The sequence below is a fragment of the Cololabis saira genome, chromosome 10, assembly GCF_033807715.1.
Source record: "Cololabis saira isolate AMF1-May2022 chromosome 10, fColSai1.1, whole genome shotgun sequence".
Lineage (NCBI taxonomy): Eukaryota > Metazoa > Chordata > Actinopteri > Beloniformes > Belonidae > Cololabis > Cololabis saira.
In genome coordinates, this window is record NC_084596.1 from 23157001 (window position 1) to 23183658 (window position 26658).

The 26658-nt window shown below is 41.0% G+C and overlaps 1 protein-coding gene across 11 annotated transcripts; it reads right to left on the minus strand.

Moving 5' to 3' along the window:
* Positions 1 to 687: 687 nt before the first annotated feature.
* Positions 688 to 26658, minus strand: LOC133452641 (transcriptional repressor p66-alpha-like). 11 transcript variants are annotated; one of them, XM_061732110.1, is made up of 11 exons: positions 26503 to 26658; positions 13230 to 13789; positions 10592 to 10721; positions 9694 to 9822; positions 5977 to 6054; positions 5749 to 5865; positions 5278 to 5469; positions 3740 to 4001; positions 2877 to 3292; positions 2522 to 2780; positions 688 to 1981 (listed from the first exon to the last, which is right to left on the minus strand). In XM_061732110.1, the coding sequence occupies exons 2-11, from the start codon at positions 13784 to 13786 to the stop codon at positions 1842 to 1844; spliced, it is 2280 nt and encodes a 759-aa protein (XP_061588094.1). In that variant the 5' UTR covers positions 13787 to 13789; positions 26503 to 26658; the 3' UTR covers positions 688 to 1841. The 11 variants fall into 11 exon arrangements, with proteins under 11 accessions (XP_061588094.1, XP_061588093.1, XP_061588096.1 ...); XM_061732109.1 differs by having other exon boundaries at positions 5749 to 5868; XM_061732112.1 differs by having other exon boundaries at positions 5278 to 5448; positions 10592 to 10724.

The window sequence follows — 26658 nt, forward strand, 5'->3', positions numbered from 1 at the left end:
AAGGCATAGCACAATCAACATCTATGCAGGAGAAGTTAAATAGCATACATCTGCATTACTGTATATGGCAGGGTCACCAAGGTGGATTTCAACCTGATCCAAACTACTGAGAAGTGTATCTAAAAATTATTAGCAGATATATCAGTCAAAAAGCTGTAAGGATTTAAAAGTATTGCATTTTTGCGTCTGAAAAAAAAATTACATTTAATGAATGGGCAAAAAATTAAACATTGAAGCAGGTGCCGTTTTTAAACCCACCAACACTGAATCTGGTTCCTAACAGAAATGTGTGAAGTTTTGTCTGTTGATTCTTTTGTTCCCTTTATACCTGGGATAAATGTTTGTATCAGTTCACCTTGAGATGTAACCGACTTTCATTTCATTTCATTATCTCTTGCTCAGTATATTATACTATATTTTTGCTTGTTAAAATATACGTTAAAATACATAATTTTCTTAAGCTCATTTTCACTCGTTCTCTTACAAGACCTACAAAATTAAGAGACCACTGGTTTAAATAATATGGAAGAGAATGCATTTAAAAGACCAAGCTTCAGGGATTAATCAAGTATTCTTGAATTTGAATAAAATGATGTGACTTTGAATACAAAGTCACATCATTGTCATCCATGTGAAAATTAATTCTTGGACGAAATGCTGTGCAAAAATGCAAATGAAAGTAGCCAGTTAAAATTTATAATTTTTATTATTTCTTTAGGAGCTAGGAAAAAGTAAACAGAATAAATTTGAACATAACTCTGAACAACGCAATTAATATTGTTGGAAAGCAGAAATATTATGTAACATAGAAGTCAAGATGGTTTTGTCTAATCTGAAGTCTTAGAAACTGGGAGGTGTTTCCTTCAGGAACTGACTCAGGTCATTGAATATCCCATGACAGAGATTACTGATAAATACTGGAGGCAAGTTCTCTGACTTGAATGTGGCAAATTCAGCTCCTTCAGAGTTTGCATTTCTCAGTGACTTAACACTTAAAATAATCTTACAATGTTAACATCAATATAAAATAAGCAAATTACATATGGTAAATACAGATGACTTGAGCAATGACACCGTGCTTCTTCAGCTAAGGTGATAAACAGGTGTGAGGATAATCATGCTGTTAAACAGAGGAAAGAAAAAAAAGAAAGAGACAAAGCGAGAATAAAGTCTTCATCAGTGAAAACCACATTATATTGAGTGATTTTTAACATCAGTCAAAAAACAAAATAACTTACTGTAAATACAAAATAAATCCAAACCTTTAACTACACAGGTGATGTAATGAACATTTTACAACTTGGTTATTTTGTTTTTACTTAAAATAAATGTGTTTTTTTCCTTTCTTTTTTCTTTTTTTTTGTTGAATGGGAACATTTGGGTAGGACAATAACCATTCAAGTGTCAAAAGATCGGGCCCATCTGATCCACATCATGGCAGAAAGGGATAACAAGTCTTAAACAGAGTACTCATTTTTAAACAGGGCACTCACAGCAGATACATCCTCTTATAAACAGATCTTTTAACTCTTTAGGATGGAAAACAGAGCCCAGATGGAGCCCTTCAAGTATTGTTCTTTCTTTGCACCACTCAAATCAAAATGGTTTCGGCATATTTATCAAAGAAAAGCAAAGTTCAAAATAAACAAGATAAAATGTGAAAACTAAAAACAAAACAAAACAAAAAAAGAAATCATACAAACTTAATTACAGAACGTTTCTTCACTTAGAGAGGTTGTGACTCCCTTAACAGTCCTGCAGGGGTGCTGTGGACCATGATATTGGAGCTGAGAAACTTGGACAAAAAAATAATTCTGAACAACAGAGCACTGAATTTTCATTCATTTCCATGTGTTTGCAGTCTGCGAGATCGATGAACGAGAGGGGATCATGTCCAGCAGGTACTCCCTCTGACGAGCGTCCACGGTGGCTGAAGTCTTGTGACCAGTCAGGCTGGGGTTCACGTAGGCCATGGTGACTCCTGCGAACATGCAGCACACCAGCAGGTCAGGTTGTGGTGCAGGTGACATGCCGTTCATTTAAAGGCAGTTCGGATTAATTGAGAAAATAACAGTGTGATATTCAAAATTTAATATAGACACCCATATCCCCACAACACAGACACACACACACACACACACACACACACACACACAAAGGAGAAGTGAATCTCTACTCTAAAACACTGTACAGAAAAGACACCCAGGAAAATATGCAACCACAAATCTGAGGGACTAAAGTTGGAAAATGGAGATCAAGTCCAGGGAGGGAACCGGAGAAGAGGGGCTGCCTTGTCCGAAAACATTTCCTACTTCATTTTAACGTTTTTAATTTTTCATCTCTGCTTTCATCATATAGTGATTGACCGTACAAAGGTTTCTGTTTCCTCAAGGATTGTGTAATCCTTAAAAAATTGATTGGATGGACTGGGCACGTTAGAGGATTGCTTTTGGACCAGACAGGAATTGAAAGAGATCAGATGTCAGGCGCCAGAGTTGGGCTGGTAATAATGCCAGACTACCTTTATTGATGTTGCTCTGCTTCTTCCATGCAGTGGATGAGGCACTACCTCCGCTGATATTCCTGCTGCCGCCGATCCCACTGCTGCTCACCTTTGAACTCTGGACAGAGCGGTGAGAAACATGGGCATGCTTACCTGGCCGACTGACCAAAGCTGCGGCCGCCACTGCGCTCTGCAGCTGGGAGGAGGAGGAGAAGGACTGGGGGAGGCCTCTCACCCCCATCGCCGAGACACCATGGGACAAGTGGCCCTTCGAGCTCTGTGTTGAGTTGAGAGACACAAATAGAAAGTTTGAGTTTCCGCTGCGCCGACTCCATGACTGTTTTTTCCTCTGAGGAAAAAAGGCTTTCCTAACCTGCTTGATGGAGTGATGATGAACGATGTTGACTCCCTGGTTGGCCTGGTGGTGGTGCTGGAGGGAGGACACTCTAGCCTGAGCCTGCTTCAGCTGCTGAGCCACCAGCTGCTCTGCCTTCAGTGACGAGGAGGCAGATGAAGAGGATGAAGAAGTACTATGGGAGACTGATGAGGATGTCTGCTGAAAAATACGTTGCTCTATTTCTTGCTCTTGCTGCAGCGCTTTGACAAAAGCAGCTTTCAGCCTATTGGTGTGCTCGGCTTTCAAAGCCTTTTTCTGATTGGATGACATGCAATCCTCGCAGAGCATTTTTGTCTTGTCCTGCCTCCAACGGCATGTGAAGTCAGTATTGCACTGGGAGCAGATGAAAGGCTCTCTGTTGATTGGCTTGGACAGCGAGACGCCCATCTTTCCTGGAAGGGGAGAGACGGGAAATTATTTGGGAACGAAGGAAAACAGACAAGATATTTTGATGGTTTGAAATAAAAGAGAGAAAGAAAAACAAATTGATGCAGTGGTATATAATCAAACCTTGGGTGAAAGTGGGCTGTCCTGACTGCATAAAGACAACAATTATAAAATTGTTGAACACAATCAACTTCTATTGAAAACGTATATAAATAAATCATTTTTCCCACAATCAGGTGAGAAAAACTTGCTCACTGAGAGTTATCAAAAATGATGCCAAAGTTACAACAAAGCTAAGCTATCCACCCAACAATATTCAGTTTGCTGTGAAATCCAACAAAAAGGAGTAATAAATCTTGGCATTTGAAATATAAATAAATCTATTCCGAGTATCAAATGTTGTTCTACTTCTATAATTTGTAAGCAAAATAGAAAACAGAAAAATGCCACACCTCTGTGGATGGTATCGAGCAGATTCTGTACAACTTCCTCCAGTCCAACCAGATAGATGAACTCATTATTGGCTGCTGAAGGCAGGAAGTTGAACTCTGGGGCAGGTGGTTTGGGTGGGGGAATCTCCAGCAGGGTCTTCTCCAGTTGCTTCCTCAGGGCCAGTTTAGCTGCAGCCTGGCGGCTGGCTGGAGAGTCATTAACACCAACCACGGACACGCCGCCACTGCCTGAAGAGGAGCCCTTCAGACTGGAGGCTGAGACCTTTAGGAAACGAGCAAAAACACGAATTAACACTATTTAATCCATTCAAGAATAATATCTTCAAGTTGTTTGAACAACAACAACCGCCACAGTTAATATGAGCACTTGTTGCACAAAAACAACACAGAAATCTGGAAAAGGAGCAAAGGGAAAAGGGAAACCGTAATGACAACAAAAGGAAGAAAGGAACTGGTGGCAGCTTTTGCCAAGGAAGAAACCTCTCTGCAGATTAGTGACAGAGGTGAAGTAATCTACTATAAAGTAGTGGAAAAACTCTACAAAAGAGGCATCTACAGAAAAAAAATGGCATGTGTTTATTAGATTTAAATCAGAAAAAAAAGCATCACTGGCATCACTGACCATCACTGCTCAAGCAGTGGTGGGTGAGAGTTTCATATAGTGAGAGATCAGCTGCCGAGCCATTGGTCCCATACAGGCAGTACTCACTTGAAGTACAAAACTTTAATATATGGTTAAATCACTGCACAGCAGCAGGAAATCGGACGCGTTTCAGCTTACAGCCGCTGAGGACGGCTGTAAGCTGAAACGCGTCCGATTTCCTGCTGCTGTGCAGTGATTTAACCATATATTAAAGTTTTGTACTTCAAGTGAGTGCTGTCGGATTTTGATTTTTTTATATGTTTTTTGGACTGGCACCCGGTGACATACTTTTTCTCTTTTTGAGTGAGCACGCCAAGTCTGCCGATCCCATACAGGCAGTCCCTCTGATTATCATCAGAAGATAATTAGCAGTGGGTGACATAACGAGAAATGTATTATTATGTGCATTATGATATCAATCAGGCCGTAAGGACCATCTCTTGATCCGGTCCTGCTGGTCCGTGAGCCGCTTGAATATGGAAACAGGACCGAAGACAGGTGACAGAATCAGCTTCAGAATAAAGATGAGCAATTTCAGGATCTCTGTTCCTCAAATATCAAACTTATCACAAATGAGTCACAATTTTGGCTAACTTTAACTTGATGGGATTTAAAAATCTATGTGAATGGCCAAATTTCACCCCCCCCCCCCCCCTTTTTACTAAACTGTTAAATAAGTGGGTTTTATATCTGAAGCCATTATTGCTCATATATTTCAAAGTCACTGTAAAGTATTATCTCAATTGATCTTGACAGAAAACATGCTTTTAAGACATATCTTACTTACCTTTCATCTTAAAATTACATTAAATTTAGCATTTGTAAAAAAAAAAATTGGGACAAAATATCACATCTATTCCCCATTTTGTGACTGCTTATTGCCTGAGATACCAACCAGCGTGTTTGTGCTGTTGCCGACTCTGATGAGGCCATATTGGATCATGCCTCTCTGGGACGCGGGGCCTGACGTCCTGGGGCCCATCAACAACGGCGGAGGTCCAGATCCAGAGCCTCCAGTGGCGGCCAGCTGCTGCTGCTGCTGCTGCTGGCGAAGAGCCTGGATCTGCTGTGGAGATACGGAGATGGGCTAACCAGGACAATGTGGGGTGACGTGGAGGAACATCACAGAAAAACACAAGTTGGAGAGCACACACAGAGAGAAAGAAGTGTAAAAAGAGATCATAAGTCTCGAGTGTAATCATCACCCAGCAGCTTATCTCTCGAGAGCTAAAAGGCAGCACTTAAGAGCCAACATCTCAGACTGTGCTTGCCCTAACAGAGTCCAGATTAAGATATGAAAAGCATGGCAAATTAAAAAAAAAAAAATTGCTTAAATATCATTTATTTATAATTTTCCTTGACTCACTTGTGCTCCTCTAACCAGAGGTGGCATGATGATCTGGGAGCCATGTTTGGATGACATGCTCCCTCCTCTCACCAGAGGTGGGGGGATGACTGTGCCTGAACTCCTTCCTGTCAAAATCTGCTGACAGAAGAAAAACAAACACCACATCAGATAGGTTTTAGTTCGAACATCCTTGTATTTTGATATTACAAATCTGCCTGTCTGCATGTGGGATAAGGGAGCATTTACCTGCTGGGAGCCTTTGTTGCTTGTAATCGTTCCTCTAATTAGTGGAGGGGGGGCAGAGGAACCAGATAAACCAGAAGGCTAAAAAGAAAATATTCAGAGAAAGTTATTAACCAATAATAAATATTGATCTCTGCAAGTCTAAGCTTCATAATGTCGTACTCACTATTTATACGAGTTGTACAAAATCAATCGATGATTCTGTTTAATGAACCTCTTATGTGCATAATTATAGTTAATTACAGTCAAATTCCAAAACAAAAAATGGGACACTAGGCAAAATATAAATAAAAACAGAACTGAAATCTGCCATCTAAACGAAATGTAATCAGATTTTAATGGTGGCAAAACATCTTTAAAAAGGGTGGATCAGCGTGATCTTTATGACTGTTTATCAACCCTTCTTCTTCCACACACATCTGGGCACTGAGGAGACCAGCTGCTAGAGTTTGGGAAGTGGAATGTTGTTTCTTTCATGTGATATAAGGATTTGAGCTGCTAAACCACAGGGATATTGTTTGTCATATTTTTTATTTCATGAACTGTTTTCAGTTGCTGAAAACTTGACAGACCATCACTAGGACTCTGCATGGGTCCTCCTTACCCCGCTTTCTTGTTATAGCCTTCTTTGCTGCCACCAGAAGTATTCCAACTAGGGATCTGTCTTTGCTTTGTATATTTTCTTGTGTTAAATTACCAACCAACACCTCACTGGAGACATGCCATGTGCCTGCCTGCTTCAAAACCTCCACCATCATACCTGTCCCCAAAAAAACCAAGGACCACAGGACTTAACGACTACAGACCCGTCGCCCTGACCTCTGTGGTCATGAAGTCTTTTGAGCGCCTTGTGCTGCCACACCTCAAGAACATCACAGACCCGCTACTGGATCCCCTGCAGTTCGCCTGCAGAGCCAACAGGTTTGTAGACGATGCTGTAAACATGGCCCTGCACTTCATCCTCCAGCACCTGGACTCCACAGGAACCTACGCCAGGATCCTGTTCGTGGACTTCAGCTCTGCTTTCAATACCATCATCCCATCTCTGCTCCAGGACAAGCTCTCCCAGCTGAACGTGCCTGACTCCACCTGCAGGTGGATCACAGACTTCCTGTCTGACAGGAAGCAGTGGGTGAAGCTGGGGAAACATGTCTCCGACCCTCGGACCATCAGCACCGGATCCTCTCAAGGCTGCGTTCTCTCCCCTCTGCTCTTCTCCCTGTACACAAACAGCTGCACCTCCAGTCATCAGTCTGTCAACTTCCTGAAGTTTGCGGACGACACCGCCCTCATTGGACTCATCTCTGATGGTGATGAGTCCGCCTACAGGTGGGAGGTGGACCAGCTGGTGACCTGGTGCGGTCAGAACCACCTAGAGCTCAACGCTCTAAAGACAGTGGAGATGATCGTGGACTACCGGAGGAACGCAGCCCCACCTGCCCCCCTCACCCTGTGTGACTCCCCAGCAGACACGGTGGAGTCTTACCGCTTCCTGGGGACCATCATATCCCAGGACCTCAGGTGGGAGCTGAACATCACCTCCCTCACCAAAAAAGCACAGCAGAGGATGTACTTCCTGCGGCAGCTGAAGAAGTTCAACCTGCCAAAGACAATGATGGTGCCGTTCTACACGGCCATCATTGAGTCCATCCTCACCTCCTCCATCACCGTCTGGTACGCAACTGCCACTGTAAAGGACAGGAGCAGCTGCAGCGTATCATCCGCTCTGCAGAGAAGGTGATTGGCTGCAATCCATCAGAACCAAAACCTCACGCCATAAAAACAGTTTTTTCCCAACTGCAGCCGGCCTCTCCCCCTTCCACCACGGACTGCCCCCCCACCCCACGTTACATTGACGTAAAGACTCCATTTCTGACCTTATGCGTCACATTAACACACATCCTAGGTTACCTCTGTACTCTGTTTAAAACCAACATGTACATTATTTGTTCTTTTGTATTGCACTGATCACCACAACAAATTCTTTGTGTGTGTTAAACTACTTGGCAATAAACTTCTTTCTGATTCTGATTCTGAAGATTGCATTCATTCCTTTCCACACTTCGTCCCAGTACTTAGTCAATTTGTGCGTGATCAACATCATGTTCCCCACACGGCCTGCAGCAAGGCTGTGAGACGAGGAACATCTTCTTTCAGGTTTTGGTGTGATGAAAAATCTTATTTTATTTCTCCCGCTGTACTCCACATTTATCTCTAATGTATCGAGTAGGAGTTCTGTTTTTCACCATGTTTTGATGTAACACTGAAATTACGCTCTCAATGCATTACACAATGTTACAATCAATCTACAACATGTACAAAACATGGAAGGCACACACACTATTTAGTAAAGTGATTGACTGAATAATAGTGCATAAAAGTTACTCAGTTAAAAAAGTGTTAATCTCTAAATCAATTGCCAGGTAAGAATTGACTAACGCAGAAATATATTCAGATGCCTTTCGAGTGAGTCTCTTTATGAAAGGACGCCACCGTGAACCTGCAGCAGACGACTGTAATCCTTTCCTACTCTGCTGCTCATGTGACCTTCACACAGCGCTGCAAGAATCTGCTCTCAACCTCCTGCAGATTCAGTTTGGGCTGAATATCCAGCTCAGAGGATCCCCCAGAAGGAATAACAGAGACTACTATCACCATCTGCATTTCAAGTGACCAGGCTGGCTTCCAGGTAAGGGAAACGCTTCAAATGAATGGATGTGATGTTTTTCTCTTAAAGGGATAAAAAAAAGGCACAAAAAGAGGCATTTTTGGGTCCTCTGCCCAAACAGTCTTATTTATCTGTAAGTGTCCTTTACAAATGAAAGTGTTATTTTTCTAAAGAGATTGCTTCACTAGCTGTTCTTGACCACAGCAAATTAGATAATAGTTAACCGCAAATCAAAAATATGCACTCAACATGCATATGAAAATAATCAGTGAGTTTCAGGCCCCGTTTACACGGAGCAAAAACGGAGGCGTTTTCATGCGTTTTGGCCCTTCGTTTACACCAAAACGGAGCTCAAAGTCACCAAAAACGATCATTTCTGAAAACTCTGGCCAAAGTGGAGATTTTCAAAAACTCCGTTTTCACGTTTGCGTCTAAACAGAGGAAAACGGAGATTTAGGCTTCAGAACATCACATTATGCATCAGAAACGTCACCAGCGTCATGCGTGCGACTTGTGTTTACAATTAGTTTGGCCACCGTCAATATTTTCTTGTATTTTACCTGTTTTATATTCTAAAGTCACACTTAAAAGTAACTCCACTTCTCTGTCACTCCAAACGAAAGACTCTTGTTCCGTCTTGGAAGTAACTGGCAGTCCAGGCTGATTTATGTTTCCGCGTTACACCAACGCAGAGCTACGGCGTAGGGTACGCGGCGACGCGCACCGTACGTAGGCTACGCCGTCGATTTAACGCGGAACCATATTATTCAGGCTTCACACGTGTCATTTGTTGACGTTTTTTTCCAGGCATGACTTTACGCTTCTCGTTACACTGCCCCCTGCAGGTTTGGCTGCTCATAGCACCCCTTAACAGCATATTTATGCGGGTTCGTGTAAACGAAGAGATTTTGAAAACGATCTCGTGTAAACGATGGAATTTTTCAAAAACATAGAGGGGGAAATATCCGTTTTCGTAAATACCCGGCTATGTGTAAACGGGGCCTAAGAGAAGCTCAACTGACGTGCGAGTACGTGAAGTTGTGTTCTTTCACCTTCTGCAGAGTGTCTCTCTGGATCTGGCTCTGGCGAAGTTTCTTCAGCAGCACCAGCTTGGCCTCCTCCAGTCTCAGCTCCTCCTTCAGCTGCTTGATGATCCGCTCCCTCTCTGCTGGGGTGCTCTTCTGCAATCAACAGATGATCAGAGCATCACTTACATCACCAGAAAATAAAAATAAACACTTTAATAAAAATGAAACCAAAACACCCCCTCTGATGATCCATTTTCCATTGCTTTGAGCATGAATGGCCACAGAGGAACTCATCTTTCAGAGCAGTGGTTCCCAACCTGGGGTCCGGGCCCCCCCTGGGGGGGCGCCAGAGATCTCTGGGGGGGCGCGAAACTTTGTCTGCTTTGAAATTATGCAGTTGTAAAAATTATATTTGCGAATTAGTCATTCATAAGACATTGTTAGGAATAATTTATGAATGTCTTGAATATTTTTTGTGTTTTTTTATACACTGGTGACAAACACAGGAAATTATTTCATTCCTTATTATTATATCATTACTCAACATTTAATCTACTCTGACAGGTTATTAAAGGAAAAATGTTAAAACTTTTGGTCTCATATTAAAAGAGACATTTTTCAGAAATATTTGTATTCCCTTTTATGTCCTTTTGTGCGTATTTTATACATTGGTGACATTGGAGAAAAAACAAAGTCATATGTATACAGAGTAAACCAAAGAGAAATGTATCAAAAAAACATAATTAATGTTAATTATTTCAATTAAAGACTATTTTGGTGCTAGTACGTACGGGTCGGGGGGCCCAGTAGGGGGGGCTCCAAGGAAAAATGGTTGGGAACCACTGTTTCAGAGGATAAGGTTCTCTGGGATGGTTGCATCGAATCCCTAACTTGTAAATTAGATTTATTTTCTTTTTCTCACCATGAGCAGGTCTGTGTCCAGCTCCTTAAAGTGGCTCAGGCCGTTCACCGGTGGACTGGGAGAGTCATTATCTGACAAGATGATGACATCGTCATCTTCAAGGGAAGGAGGCCGCTTCTCCTTTTTTATGCTGCTGGACATATCAAGGAAAACAGCATCCACATTTATATTTATGTATTATCTGTACATAAAGTGAGACTCCAATACTGAGAATTTCAGAAAGTCAAAATCATTCGACTGTATCTAATTAAAGGAGAAAACAAGGTTTAGTCCATTTTTAACATGCAGTTTGAATTCTGTCTTTTTCCTTCTCCAGCTGTTTGTAGAAAAGCAAATCTCCTGAATGTTCCATCCATACACCAATTAGGAATGGGCGATATTTTACCGTTCACGATAAACCGTCAAAAAAATTCCCCACGATAAGAATTTGTCATCTCGCGGTAAAAACGATAAATTCCCGTTGATGATGTTTTTGTGTAAAACTGATTTATGGTTCTGTGTTAAATCCACGCACAACGTACGTGAAGGAAGGAAGGAAGGAAGGAAGGAAGGAAGGAAGGAAGGAAGGAAGGAAGGAAGGAAGGAAGGAAGGAAGGAAGGAAGGAAGGAAGGAAGGAAGGAAGGAAGGAAGGAAGGGAAAGAAAAAACAAGGAAAGAAGGGAGGGAGAAAAGAAGGAAAGAAGGGAGAAAACAAGGAAGGAAGGAATGGAGAAAAGAGGAAGGGAAGAAGGAAGGGAGAAAAGAAGAAGGGAAGAAGGAAGGAAGGGGAAAAAAGAAGGAAGAAAGGAAAGAAGGAGAGAAGGAAGGGAGAAAACAAGGAAAGGAAGAAGGAAGGGAGAAAAGAGGAAGGGAAGAAGGAAGGAGAGAGCAGGAGGAAAGAAGGAAGGAAGGGAAAAAGGAAGGAAGGAAGGAAGGAAGGAAGGAAGGAAGGAAGGAAGGAAGGAAGGAAGGAAGGAAGGAAGGAAGGAAGGAAGGAAGATTACCTTTTTGTGTAACAAACATGGCGGATCTGAGAGCGAGATAGATTTATAGTTACAAAGGTGGAGTTGAATTGTTTTTTTTTGTTTTTTTTTTTAAATCGTAATTTTTATCGTTATCGGGATAAATGCCAGAAATTATCGTGATAAATTTTTTAGTCCATACCGCCCATCCCTAACACCAATGCACACATTTTCTCCAATTCAAATCATATCTGGAGGTTTAGCTGCTCAACACTATATGAGTGTATGTTTACAGGTCCAAACCATTGAAGATGTTAAAAAAACAACTTTATTTTACAGTATAAGCTTTTATAAACAAAAACTAGCTTGACAATACTGTCTTTTATAAAAGGAGGTCTGTCCCTCACCTGCAATTATAATCTTATCACCACAGGTTAATCTGCTCCACTATAACGTAACAAGTCCAGACACATCTTTGCACACAGCTTCGTGCCTCACGCTGAAGCTGTTCCAATAACATGCAAATCGTCCTGAATGCCAGGGAGGGGCACGGTAGGCCTTAAAGCTCCAGTCAATGTCTTTAAGTCACAATGAAATGGCTGTTTTAGAGCGTATTTCCTGTTGAAACAGGACACTGAGGCCGGGTATAGCAGGCGTCTCAGGCATCTGGGAGTGACCTGTACGTCGCTAAATGCATCACACAAAGCGTGCTAAGAAAGCGAAAGTGACGAGCAATCTTGAAGGCAGTCGGGCTCAACCCATATTCATCAGTCTTAGCTGTGCTGAAATCTCATAGTCATGCATATTTTACCCGTACCTCCCTCACAACAAATGTGGAATCAACTGAGAAGTGCCAAGTTCAACTGCAGGCTATATGTTAGCACAGATGACCTAAATTCTGTCAGCTGAAAAACTGAAGCACTGAAATAAACTTCCTAGAAAAAACAAGGACAGCCTTCTGATTGGAGAGATTAGTGCATTTTTATGAAGCATAAGAATTTTTCTAATGTCAACACATGACAACATGAGGCCCGTCTCTCCTAGCTGCCCTCCTTATGTGTGTGTGTGTGTGTGTGTGTGTGTGTGTGTGTGTGTGTAATCTCTCCTCAGGGCTTAGAGCCATCATCACTTCCTGTGGATTAATCACTACTCTTCCAAAGAAGTCACATGACCTCAAAGTCACCATCACGTGACACATTTACCCCCCCGCCCCAATGTTCCTTCCACTGTGGAAACCATGGCAACAACCGGCTGGAACCAGTTTGTGACACACAGCTTCATTTTGTCTGCGGGGAGTTTTTAGGGTTCAGGTGGAGAGGGGACGCAAAATGGAGGTAGAATACCAGATGGACAACCCCCTCACACCTCCACCCTGACATAATAAGTGCTTTAAGCAACACTAATGAATATTAAGCAATACTAGGATTTCAAAAGTAACCTTAAAAGGCATGTTGAGGTAAAGCATCACTTTTAAATTCCTAAATGGGATCTAGACAGAGCTTCTATTCAAGTCTTCCAGAAAAACTACAGCACTTTCTGAAGCGGATGCAGGTGATCAATCATGTGACCAGTAAAGACAGTAAACAAGTAAAACCAACCAAAAACTTTCTTGGAACACTGTGACTTTCTTTTCAAATGAATGAGCTTTTTCCTGTGTCTTTTTCCTGGAAACACTGTTCACTTTTATGGTTTCTCACCCTCTGGAGGTGCTCATGTCCACAGGCTGCTCTGTCTGAACTTCCACTTTAATGGTGGCCTTCACCTCCCCTGCAGCCACCACGCTACTGGATGCTTTTGGCTCTGTCTGCGGAGCCCTGGTCCTCATATCCATAGCAGCCAACTCCATCTTTTCCGTGCTGGCTCTGTCGTTGCAGTCAGTCCGATTATCTGAGCTGGGTTCAACCATCTGCTGCGTCTGCGTCCGATCCTGATCATCCTTAGCCGGCTGGGAAGCCAAGGGTGACGCTAAAAACGATGGCAACAGGCTCTGCTCTTGCTCTGGCTCCTGCTCCTGCTCCTGCTCCTTATCCTTTTCCTTCTCGTGCTCTGATGTGGGTCTAGTCCGACTCTCAACGTCCTGTGCCAATAAAAGGTCAGGCTGAGATTCAGTTTGTTCCCCTGTTGGGGGTTCAGATGGGTCCAATTTAGGTTTTTTGCTGTCATTTTCTGCATCTGAGGGTTCAGACTGTGGAGTAACCTCCTTGTCCAGCGCCCTCTTCTGGCTGCGTGTCTGGCGACCAGGATCCTCAGACATCCCCTGCAAATACAGAGAAAAATATTATCCCAATTGTTTTATATTTGGACATGATAACGGTCACAGGTAAAACTCCACAGGACCCACAAATACTTCCACAACAACAAAAGATCAACACAACAGAGTCCTGTCGTCCCAACAGTCATCCAAGATTGGAGCTGCAGCTGGTAGAAATAGTGATACACACTAGGAATGGGCGATATTTTACCGTTCACGATATACCGTCAAAAAAATTCCCCACGGTAAGAATTTGTCATCTCGTGGTAAAAACGATAAATTCCCGTTAATGACGTTTTTGTGTGAAGCTGATTTATGGTTCTGCGTTAAATCGACCCACAACGTACAGGAAGGAAGGAAGGAAGGAAGGAAGGAAGGAAGGAAGGAAGGAAGGAAGGAAGGAAGGAAATGAGCCTGAAAGAAAGAAAGAAATGAGCCAGAAAGAAAGAAAGAAATGAGCCAGAAAGAAAGAAAGAAATGAGCCAGAAAGAAAGAAAGAAATGAGCCAGAAAGAAAGAAAGAAAGAAAGAAAGAAAGAAAGAAAGAAAGAAAGAAAGAAAGAAAGAAAGAAAGAAAGAAAGAAAGAAAGAAAGAAAGAAAGAAAGAAAGAAAGAAAGAAAGAAAGAAAGAAAGAAAGAAAGAAAGAAAGAAAGAAAGAAAGAAAGAAAGAAAGAAAGAAAGAAAGAAAGAAGCCAGAAAGAAAGAAAGAAGCCAGAAAGAAAGAAAGATTCCCGTTGATGAGGTTTTTGTGTAACAAACATGGCGGATCTGAGTCGTTACAGTTTTGCAGTACAGGTGTAACTCATTTAATTGGTTTTTATTAATTCAATTTAATTGTTGTAGTTTAGTAGTATTTAGTATTCTTTTAGAGCAGTGTTTTGGGGGCTCCAAAGACTGAATGTGGTGATAGATTTATAGTTACAAAGGTGGAGTTGAATTGGTATTTTTTTTTTTTTTTTTAATCGTAATTTTTATCATTATCGGGATAAATGCCAGAAATTATCGTGATACATTTTTTAGTCCATACCGCCCATCCCTAATACACACATGGCCGTTACAGTGTTTCAGCAGCCTGAAGATGCTATCAGTCATTCCAGTCGAGAAATGAATAGAACTGAAATACAATCATTCATGCAGAAATTGGCTGGTTTTCGTTACTGTAAACGAGTTAAACCCTTAAAATGTGAATTATTTACTTGTAAAATCGACACATGAGGTTCAATCCCTTCGTATAACTTCATATTTAAAATTGCAATTGAAGGAATTAAAACATTGTAATCACATAGCAGATTAATTTGTTAATATATATAATCCTGGAAATTTTGAACTGAAAACTAAAAATGTGATGCAGTTAAAAATTTCACTTAAAAGCACCAGAAATTGTGATTTTGTTAAAAAGAAAACCAATGTGCTGCTCTGTGGAGGTAACCAGTCCATCTCAGTGACTTTACTTTTGGATATAAAAGAATCCCCCTGGTTCTTCTGGATCCCACTTTGATTTCCAGGAGAAACTGTCTCTGGACATGCCACATAGGCTGAGTGACAATCAAACTATAGTTTCATGGAAAGAAATCCAAAACACCAGTGAATGACTGTGTCACTTTTGTAAATAAAACTTGCTGATTCAAAGTTTTATTGGCAACTCTACAGCCATTCTGGTTGTTTTTAATAGTGACTTTTGGACACTCCTTTATGAGTAATCCCATGAGTAATCCAGTTTGTTGTGACTGTTTCGGTACGTTGTGTACCAGCTACTGTGGAGGTAGACAAATTTAAAAAGTGAGCCGTCATTTCAAAGCCTTCACTCTCTGATGAGACCTGAAGTCTTTTGTGAACATTTTCAGTATGTTAAAAAAAGTTTATCATTTTGTAAAGCTGGCAGCTACATATTATAATCTGGCAACGTGTGAGCCAGATTTGTCAATGAGTAAAGTTGACAACATTTCACAATAACTCTTAGCATTGAAGTGTCATGGTCACACAACAATGTTTAAGAAAAAGATAGCGTTAACCTCCAGTCAGTCACATTGCATTATTTTACTCTCAGCACTATAATACAAACCCACACTGCAAAAGTATTATTATAACAAATTGTAATTTCTTTTATCTATTTAAAGTGCTGTTGTGATAGTGAAGCTATCATTAAGACAAGGGCAGACATAACTGACCTTGAATCAGCCACAGGGTACGGAGCCTTACCAAAATGACCCTCAGACAGAACGCGATAGATTAGCACAGTCACATGACCAAAACGTTGACACCCGTATAATTTCAAAACATCTAATTATCCAAATTTCAGCCCAAACCAAAAGTCAAAAACCAAACAAGAGAACCAAGAGAAGGGAAAACTGCTCAGTGTTGTGATGTGCAAATAAAAAACAAAAAAAACAACATCATAGAAGCATCATTACCGCAGACGAAGTTTAGGGGGTAAAAAAATAAATAGATAAATTCACGTTGATGACGTTTTTGTGTGAAGGAAGGAAGGAGGGAAGAAAGGAAGGACGGAAGAAAGGAAGGAAGGAATGGGCCTAAAAAGAAAGAAAGAAAGAAATGAGCCTAGAAAGAAAGAAAGAAAGGAGCCAAGAAAGAAAGAAAGAAATGAGCCTAGAAAGAAAGAAAGAAAGAAAGAAAGAAAGAAAGAAAGAAGCCAAGAAAGAAAGAAAGAAATGAGCCTAGAAAGAAAGAAAGAAAGAAAGAAATGAGCCTGAAAGAAAGAAAGAAAGAAAGAAATGAGCCTAAAAAGAAAGAAAGAAAGAAAGAAAAGAAAGAAAGGAGCCTAAAAAGAAAGAAAGAAAGGAGCCTAAAAAGAAAGAAAGAAAGAAAGAAAGAAATATATGAGCCTGAAAGAAAGAAAGAAGCCAAGAAAGAAAGAAAGAAAGAAAGAAAGAAAGAAATGAGCCTGAAAGAAAGAAAGAAATGAGCCTAAAAAGAAAGAAAGAAAGAAAGAAAGAAAGAAAGAAAAAAAGAAATATATGAGCCTGAAAGAAAGAAAGAAAGAAAGAAAGAAAGGAGCCTAAAAAGAAAGAAAGAAATATATGAGCCTGAAAGAAAGAAAGAAAGAAAGAAAGAAAGAAAGAAAGAAAGAAATGAGCCTAAAAAGAAAGAAAGAAAGAAAGAAAGAAAGAAAGAAAGAAAGAAAGAAAGAAAGAAAGAAAGAAAGAAAGAAAGAAAGAAGCCTAGAAAGAAACAAAGAAAGATAAATTCCCGTTGATGACGTTTTTGTATTGGTATTTTTTTATCGTTATCGGGATAAATGCCAGAAATTATCGTGATACATTTTTTAGTCCATACCGCCCATCCCTACTGACAACTCTTCATAATTTGGACATGTATGTGTGTAAGACAATTGACACACCAAGCAGCACAACAGCCATTACTATTGAACCTTCCCTGTATCACACATTCAGTTTCATCAGATGTTAACATGCCAGCAGTGGAGAAATACAGCAGCTCGCTCTGAACGACCTATGAGCGTTACAGAGCCCACTTGTGCCCTCACAGTACACAGTAAACTTCAGTACATGGCACACAGTGTCACACTATCCCAACAGTGGCTGCTCTCAATCTGCTAATCATGTCAGAAACAAGAGCAGAGACACAAGGAGATGGCAGAGCACGTCACTCTGTGCATTTCTACAATTATAGTTTTGACACGGACTCGTCACATTCTTTTTGGCGCGTATCTTTGATGCATTCACAATTTTAATGGATGAACATTTACGTGTCTTATAAGAGGGTTGGTTTTCCTGTTGGTTAACCCGTTCTCAGACAGGTGCTCGTTTCACATTCATGCACCATCAAAACAGGCATGAAGACAGCAACAGGGTCTGAACGTCCTCAGGTTCACTTTGTATATTTCTTACACACTGATGATGAGCTTCAATAATATTACTTATAATTTATTATGATTTGTCCACAATAACCTTCACAAGTCTGTGGGACCAATTCCAAAAGGAGCACAACCTGCATGGGGAATGCAGCAGACTCAAGAGTGCCTTTTCACCTCCTACAAAAAGTTGCTGTGAAAGGGGCCGTAGTTCATGGTTGGGTTGAGGAGCAGACGTTTTCCATTTCTGTGCCATTTGGATCAAAACATATTACATACATGTTATCACTTTATCAGACCTGAACTTGTTAAAAAGAGTGAACACGTCTCATTTGATTTGGTTACATTCTCGATTTTCTTGGAGCTTCTTGGAGCTTGCAGCAAATACTTGCAGCAAATACTTGCAGCAAATACTTGCTGCAAGGTAATTCAGATTCTCTTATGAGCTATAAATCTCAAATTGATACAATAAAACAATAACTACAAATAAGTTACGCATCTTATCCAAAGCAACAGCAGGACTTCTCTCCCTCCTTCACTGGTAATAAAAAAAAGATACAAATGAAAATACTCCAGGTTACTCTAAAGAAGTATTTAGACAGGAAAGAAAGAAAGAAATACTGTGTATACACAAACAGCATGCAGGACTGGAATCAAGTCCAGAAACTATGACTTCCTCCAGGGAGAAAGTTTGTGAGCTACAACAACACAGATGGTATTACACTGTGTGTCCTGCAGGGTGAGGGACAAGCCTTCTGAAATTTACAACTTTCTGAGGTGATTAAGTTTATTATTTTTGACTGAACTGTGGAGTCAGCACCACACAGCAGAACAGAGTGAACTACCAGGTGTGGTGGTGCAAGTTGTTGCTGTGAGGTTCAGAGCTTCTGAGTAGGACTGTAAACATGCACCTTTTTTTTTAACTTTCAATGATGTTCAGGATTTTACCTCACTTCCAGGTTAATGTTTTAGCACTTTTGCTTTTCTACATTGTCAAATAAAAACCGTTACCACCTACTGGCCAGCCTGACTCTCAATACTTTGACATGCTCACTACAATTTCAACAAATCTACAGGTTTCCTGCACATACTTGTGATTGTATACGGCAGTGGTTCCCAAACTGTGTGCCGCGGCACACTGGTGTGCCTTGAGGCAAGTCCAAGTGTGCCGTGGGATTTTGTGACAACCATAGCCTACTGCAATATAGTATACAACTAGACAAAAATAATTATTTTAATTTACTATATATTACTTTGAATGCACTCATTCCATAATACAGAGGCAAACTCTTTATCTAAAAACTATTTTAAAAAATCCTCCTGAAATGGATGTGTTTGATGAAGCCCAATTTGATAAAGTTTAAATATTTTTGTGAAGTATTTTGTTAATAAGTATTTCATGAGTAGAATAGTTGTCTTTGTCATATCTTATTTGGCATTAGTAAATAATAAACTTAACGGATAAACAGATGATATTAGTGATAACACGTGTTATAAGGCTATATTGCACAATAGGTGTGCCTTGAAATTTTTATTTGTCCTTTGGTGTGCCTTGGGCACAGAAAGTTTGGGAACCACTGGTATAGGGCATGCTAACGTGCTTTATTTTAAGAAACGTAACTGAAATAAACTTTGGGTCGCTCTGACAGAGGCAGGCAAACTGTTGCACGAACCCACTTATGCAGGATCCGGATAATTATCATATACATGTTACATTACTGGAGGTTTGAATAGAGGTGATAAATCAACATTGGTCATAATCAAAAGTGGAAAAAAGTAAACACACGTTGTCCCCGGTTGCCCCACACAGCACACTGAAATGAGAGGACAGGAAGAATGTGCTCAGTGTTCACAGAATGTGAATCTGAAGGCCCAAGTAATGTTCAAAGACACCTCTCTAGTTGCTGGATGACCACAAGAAGAAAAACAGCAAAGCGATGTTCAGAATCACATTCATGCATTTAGCGTACGTTAAAGAACCGAGACACAGACCTTGCAGACCATAGAGGCCTGCTCAGTGACATGCTGCAGGAAGTTATGTTTTTTTTGTTTTGTTTTTTGGGAGGGGGTGCAAGAAAAATGACTACAAATAACTCCTACAACCTGAGCTACTTCTCAGTGACATACCGTACACACTTCTACCTCCTCCTCTTCCTGTTGTTGGAGACGTTATGACGGCGAGAATCAAGCCCACTTACTACATGACATACCTTTACAATATACACACAGAGCCCCAAAGCAACATGCAAATGAATCATCCGATAACCGAAAGCTAAGTTGTTGTTGTTGGGTTTTTTTTTTTTTTAATACACTGACATCACTGAGACACACATGACATGACCCTTCCCAGGATTCAGTGGGACACACAAAGCACTTTTCCTGAGAACCGGTTTAAACCGGTTGGCTAGTGTGTGTGTGTGTGTGTGTGTGTGTGTGTGTGTGTGTGACTGAGGGAGAAGCTGAAGCTGGTTTTAACCCTTCAGGTGCTGAAGCAGGCGCAGGACTTCCGCAGTGACAGCCATTATACAGTGTCTGCATGCATGTGTGCATTCGGGGGTGGGGGTGTTGGATTGGGGGTGTGGGGGGGGATATCGCAGCAAAATGATGGCAGTGGAAGTAGTTGGACACATGCGCCCACCGACAGCACCCCCCCACCCCAATCTTACACAGACAGTGACCCTATCTTTGTAATGGGGGATGAGAATGGCCGACAAGTTTCACGTTTCATCTCCATGGCAATTTACGCACAATTCCTTCATACTGTCAAACTTGCATACGTCGCATTGGGACAGGCGACCAGACCCCAACACACACTCGACCTTGACCTTACATACAAACATTAAAAGTCAAGCTTAAAAATTTTTTTTTAAAGTGATGCTAGAGAGACGATAGAGAGCCGTTTTACTGACGCACAAAAGATGATTATACAAGTGTCATAACACTGGAACCATAGTTTCGCATAATGTTACCCTAATAAATATTCAAATAAGATGGAAATTTTCAAACAACTCTTAACGCTAAGACTTTTCTCCACAGTGAAAGATAGTGTTCATGACTTTTGCTGAGCTGTTTTTTTGTCACTCTTATATGGCAACTTATCTTTCAATAACAACACATAAAACAAATCCCTAAAGACCAAGAATAGTTTTTGTTCACAAAACACAGAATTTCTCTGCCTTTAACATTGAGTGACTGAATCTAATGCCTGTGCAACATGTATAACCAAGGCACTTATCAGAACTTTCTGTGGATTTGTTTTACTGTTCATGACCCTGTTTCACCGAATATCTGGATTGTAGCTTTGGTGTCCAAATGACAATTTTATTTTCATGTGCAAGAACACACTCCCTAAACACAGTACACAGCCAGTGCCATGGCTGGGGACTTCAGCTGTATAAGTGTGCTCATAAATAGTCTCAGAAACACTGATTCACATAGTCAGGGCTTCATTTCAAGCAGGTCTGATGGAACAATCCTATCAAATGCAGTTTAGGGTCTGTCAGAGCTGCCAAATGGGAAACTGATTAATAAAAAAAAAAATTAACTTTTGCGAATGTAGTTACGCACAAGAATCAGGAGTACTTGAGCAAAAACTGAAGTGAGTTTTTACCTGGACACAGGTACATTTACATAACTAATTGCTTACAGGATGATGTTGCTGTTTTATTGTCTTATAAAATATATGTCACACTTCTGAACTTTGAGAGCAGAAAAAGGCGTCATAATACTGGTATACTGAGGTTTTCTTGCATGATTCCTGTTCTCTTTCTTCTTAAGGAATATAATTGAGCGCATAAACATTTTATGACAAGAATCAACAGTTCAGGGAATGGTTTGCTTGCTTAAATGTAATGAGGTTGCAGCTCATTGTTGGTCTTTACTGAAGTTGGATAGAGAGTGGCATGCAGTTTAATAAAGTTCTGCATATCAGTAATTGTTATGGAAAGTCCCAATAAGCAAGGCACTTTCCATAACATGCAATGGTTCTATAAGATGCAAGGGTACCTCATGCTGCAGGTAAAATTTCTGGTGTGCCCTGGTGTCTGCACAACTATCATAGATACAAATGAACAAAAACATCTTTTCAGAAATTGAGAGCGCTGCGTTATCTTGTGAAGAACACATGTTTGGCTGTGTTATTACCATCTTTATCATTGTGCATGGGCTGAAACATCTTGTGGCCTGGTGTACAAATTATCTGACCCAGAGTCGCATACATCAGACAGTGACAGGCCAATCACCAAGTGAAACCAAGCTAAACGCCATACAACTTTAATCGTCAATTAATCAATTGGTGCATCCTTACTAAAGAAGAAATGCTAAACTGATAGCATTTTTAAATTATTACATAATAAAATAAATGTTTGAACACAAAAAGAAAAAATTAGGAACTGTTGTAGTATCTAAATATTACACTGTTCAAAGATGTCTTATAAAGTGTCACTTTTTGTAGCAACAATTTAATATGGTATTCGTTACAAAATAGTACTTTAGTTTGCATCACTTTTGTAGCAGATGCTTTTTACAATAATTTAAATAAAAAACAAACAAATCCAAAAAGATTTAAAGCATAAATATATATTTAAGAAACGATTATATTTACATTGCAACACTTGTTTCTGTGTGAAGGCACTACTGAAAGTATAGCAACATAATGACCACAGTGATGGCACCATCTTTGCCATCATCATCCACACAACATTAAAAATGTAAAAAAGTAAATACATCCTTTAAACACATTAAACTGTATCCACTTTAGTCTAGATGGTGTATTTTTGGAACTGAGTGTTAGAGCATAATTCTCAGCACTCCATAAAACTAATAATCTTTTTGTGGGCAGCTGCTACTTCACTTCACTTTAGAAGATGTGTGTTGGGGTGGTGATGATTTTTGTTGACCCCCTCCCTTTTGGTTCCTATCAAAGACTGACACCTAGACAACCTCACTATACCATCAGCAAATATCTGGCTGCACATCCAGCAGGGGTTCAGAACTTTATTTACTAACAAACAGACCTTTACCCTGGGAAAACATTTTTCAATATTGCACAAGGATGTCAAAAACTCTGCAACCATGCAGCCACACTACAGTGCCAAACTGCTACCCCAGCAAAACATGCTCATTGGCGGAGTAACAAATGATATCAAAGGTAGTTTCCATGCACTTAAAACAACGCCCTTATGACCAGGTCATAAAATAGGTTTTATGCAGGTTTATTTACTTGAAAATATCTGACTTGCCTGAGTAAAAAACTTTGCATAAACAGAAGAAGCAGAAGAAAAAAAGCCCAGAAGAAAGCATGTTGCTCGCAATGCATTAAATTGAGCCTCTGATGACTGACCAAAGAGCCGCTCAGGAACTCTACCACTTCTACTCAGTAGCTTAAAAACAGGTCCATGACCCTTACAGAACCATGGCTGATTGCATAACTGCTCTGGAAAGGTCTTGCATGACACTGCTTTGAACGGTCAGAGCTAAAACTTGTGAGCATTATTCTTGTAACTTTAATGCAACCTCTATATCATCTGTCAGGGCAGACAGTTCATAAATTTCAATGTCAAAGCAAAGCTTTTACCTCCTTTCTGAGTGCCCTATTTACAAGAGGCAATCAGCATGTTATTAACATGCAAATAACACTTACAAGGCCTTTGTTTACTTCAAAAACTGAGAGCTCCTTCCAGATCTCTGGAGAAACGCCATGAAGTCTCCCATCCCACCATCTCCTCTATACACCGCCTGAGTATGTGTGTTTTGTAACAGTCTGGCAGTAGTACCAACTATCCAAAAATGACTGATGGGGTGAGTAAGCTGCAGACTGATTACTCAGCAACAAGTAAAAGGTAGGTTTTCATACTCTTGCAACAGTGGAAAATGTTTCCCAGTTTTGAACTGTTGATGTGCCAAAACAAGACATCTCCCACCTTGAGACTCCACAAAGCTCAGATGGATTTTTTTAGCTTTTTCACAGTTTATAAACAACCAGGAGGTTTAAAGATTTGCATCTCCTAAAAATGGACATCTCTGAAATCACTCATTCTCTTATTAAAAAAGAACAATACCAAAAAGTAAAAAAAATAAAGTACATTACAGTGTGTGTGTGTTTGTAGACAAAAGACAAGGCAGCTCTTGGGCAGACCACACAGATCCACCGACATATTCGAAAGGGAGTAGGATTGAAGTATATATTTATCAGGTCCTACCCCTGAATCTTATATACATTTTTCCAAATAGCAAGAGAATCAATGAGCTTACTTATAGAACACAAAAAGCATAATATAAGTCTATATATCAACATGAATATACATCCATTTATTAACATATCTACATATAACTATATATCCATATATATTAACAGAGATATACCCATACATAAATACTGTATGTATAATATATCTCTATATGTCCATATACATATATATAACATGTTTATTTCCATAATATTAATCTATATATCTACACATATTAAATACATCTATATATATCTACATTTTTATTCGCCACTGTATTTTGAGAAAAAAAGTTTCTTTATATCTTTTTTAAACTGTGATATATTTTGACTTTGTTTTAGATCTATGCTTGCTGTTTTAAAAAAAAACACAACAAAAAAAAAACTTTGTGCATGCAACAGCTTACATGTATACGACTAATAGCAGCAAAGGCGCGACGAGCAAAACCTTAGGACAATAAATAAATACATAAATAAATAAATAAAACGTAATATCACATATGACTAATTGAACACAATGCACAATGTAGGTTAGGTTAGCAGCAAGAGGTGTGTGGGTTTGTGGACATACCGTCAGCTACACCGGCTTCCGTCATGTTCAGCCGTCAAACACTAAAAGGTTTTAAGTCCGCATGAATCCGTCCACATAAACGCTCGACATGATCTTTAAAATATACTAGTCTGATGGCTTAAATCATGAGGTACAGCGTTGTTGTAAAGTAAAGCGCTGCAAACTCGTGAGGGTAAATGAGTGTGTGTGTGAGTGCGTGCGCCTGTCTGGGTGAGAGGAAGAGTGTGTGTTGCCGCGTTCCATTTGTCCTCGGAAGTGGGGATTTCCCAGTTCCTAGTTTGATTTTTCAACTGGAACGCCCCTCGAAGTGAGATTTCCCACTGGGAAAGTGGGAGAGTCTTCACCACCCCCGAGTTCACATTCCAAGATGGCTGCCCCGGTTGTAAACAGTAGAAGATAGCTCTCTAAAAATTCGTAGCACTTCATTCTAGTTTTGGTCACACTAAATCAGTCGTATACAAGTATTGTTCGGCATATATATGCTGCTGTAGTGTAATTTACATTTTTAATGTGGTATATGCGAACTACAAACTTGTTTACCTACTTTGTAACTGGAACGCTGATAACTCGGCTGTGACGTTATTCCCAGTTCTCAGTTCCGACTTCCGAGGTAAATGGAACGCAGCATGAGTGTGTGTGTGTGTGTGTGTGTGTGTGTGTGTGTGTGTGTGTGTGTGTGTGTGTGTGTGTGTGTGTGTTCAGCTTTAAGAGGAGGAAGACTACGGTTGTCACAGAGAGAAGTAGGAAGATTAGCTACCAGATAGCAGAAGCAGAGCTGGTTGCCACGGGGCTGAAAGCGGCCACCATTACCGTCCACACACACTCTCCCTCCAAACTACAGTCAGCCCTTTAAAGCACCAAACCCAGCCCACACTACATGTGCTATAGCCGGCTCTGGAGGAGGAGGAGGTGTGTGTGTTGTTAGTTAGCGGGGCTAACAGTCAGTAGCTCCGCACAAAAACACAAACCCACGCAGGCACTGAGCCGCGGCTGGTGCCGGGGCTCGAACCCGCGACACGCCGGACTAGTCCCAGTCCCCCAGCCCCGGGGGGAGACCCGCTCCACCAGATACAGAGCCCGAATAGGCACCCCCGATGCGGGACAGCCCGAAAGGAGGCAACAAACTTTCACCAGTAAAAGTGAGGCGGTGGTAGGGGGTAGTGGGGGGCTCCAGGGGGGGCGGGTTACCTGCCTGCCCCCTCCCCGAGGAAGAGCCTCATGAGTCGGACCTCAGGAGCGGCATGGACCGGCCCAAGGACCCATGCTGCGTTCCATTTACCTCGGAAGTCGGAACTCGGAACTGGGAATGACGTCACAGCCCAGTTATCAGCGTTCCAGTTACAAAGTAGGAAAACAAGATTGTAGTTCGCATATACCACATGAAAAATGTAAATTACACTATAGCAGCATATATATGCCAAACAATACTTGTATATGATTGATTTAGTGTGACCAAAACTAGAATGAAGTGCTACGAATTTTTACGGAGCTCTCTTCTACTGTTTACAACCGGGGCAGCCATCTTGGAATGTGAACTCGGGGGTGGCGAAGACTCTCCCACTTTCCCAGTGGGAAATCCCACTTCGAGGGGCGTTCCAGTTGAAAAATCCAACTGGGAACTGGGAAATCCCCACTTCCGAGGACAAATGGAACGCGGCACCAGCTCGCCGGCGCCGATGCAACCCTGTAAAGCGTGATTTATGGTCCTGCGTTACACCGACGCAGAGCGTACGGCGTACGCTCTGCGTCGCTGTAACGCAGAACCATAAAATCAGCCTTAATCCCCACTTCATCTCACCACTTCTACCCAACTCAATCCTGCCAACTTGCCCCTTTTACCAGCCGCTGCGATTAGGGAAAGGTTAAATAAAATAAAATGTGGTAGAGCTCCCCCCTCCCCTCCCTCTCCCTCTCCTACCCGGTGCTCAACCTTTGGCTCTGCGGAGAAGTGTTACTTTTCAGCAGCCCATCAGCGTCTTTATCGTCACAGATAGGTGGAGGAAAAACCTGGCTCCTCTCGCGTCGAGTCCGAATAAAAGGCTCACCCTCGATCCGGTTACTGGAAAACTTAAGCTCCACATAAGTCAACTTACTTTGTAGCTTTATCGCTCGTGTTCGCCGATGGTCGACCCGGGAGCGTTTAATCTGCAGTTAACCTCGATAAATCGTAGCTTTTTTTGAAATCCAGGGGATATCCTCTTTTTTTCGGCCCTCCCCGCTGCCGCGTCTGTTGCCAAATAATGCGCCTC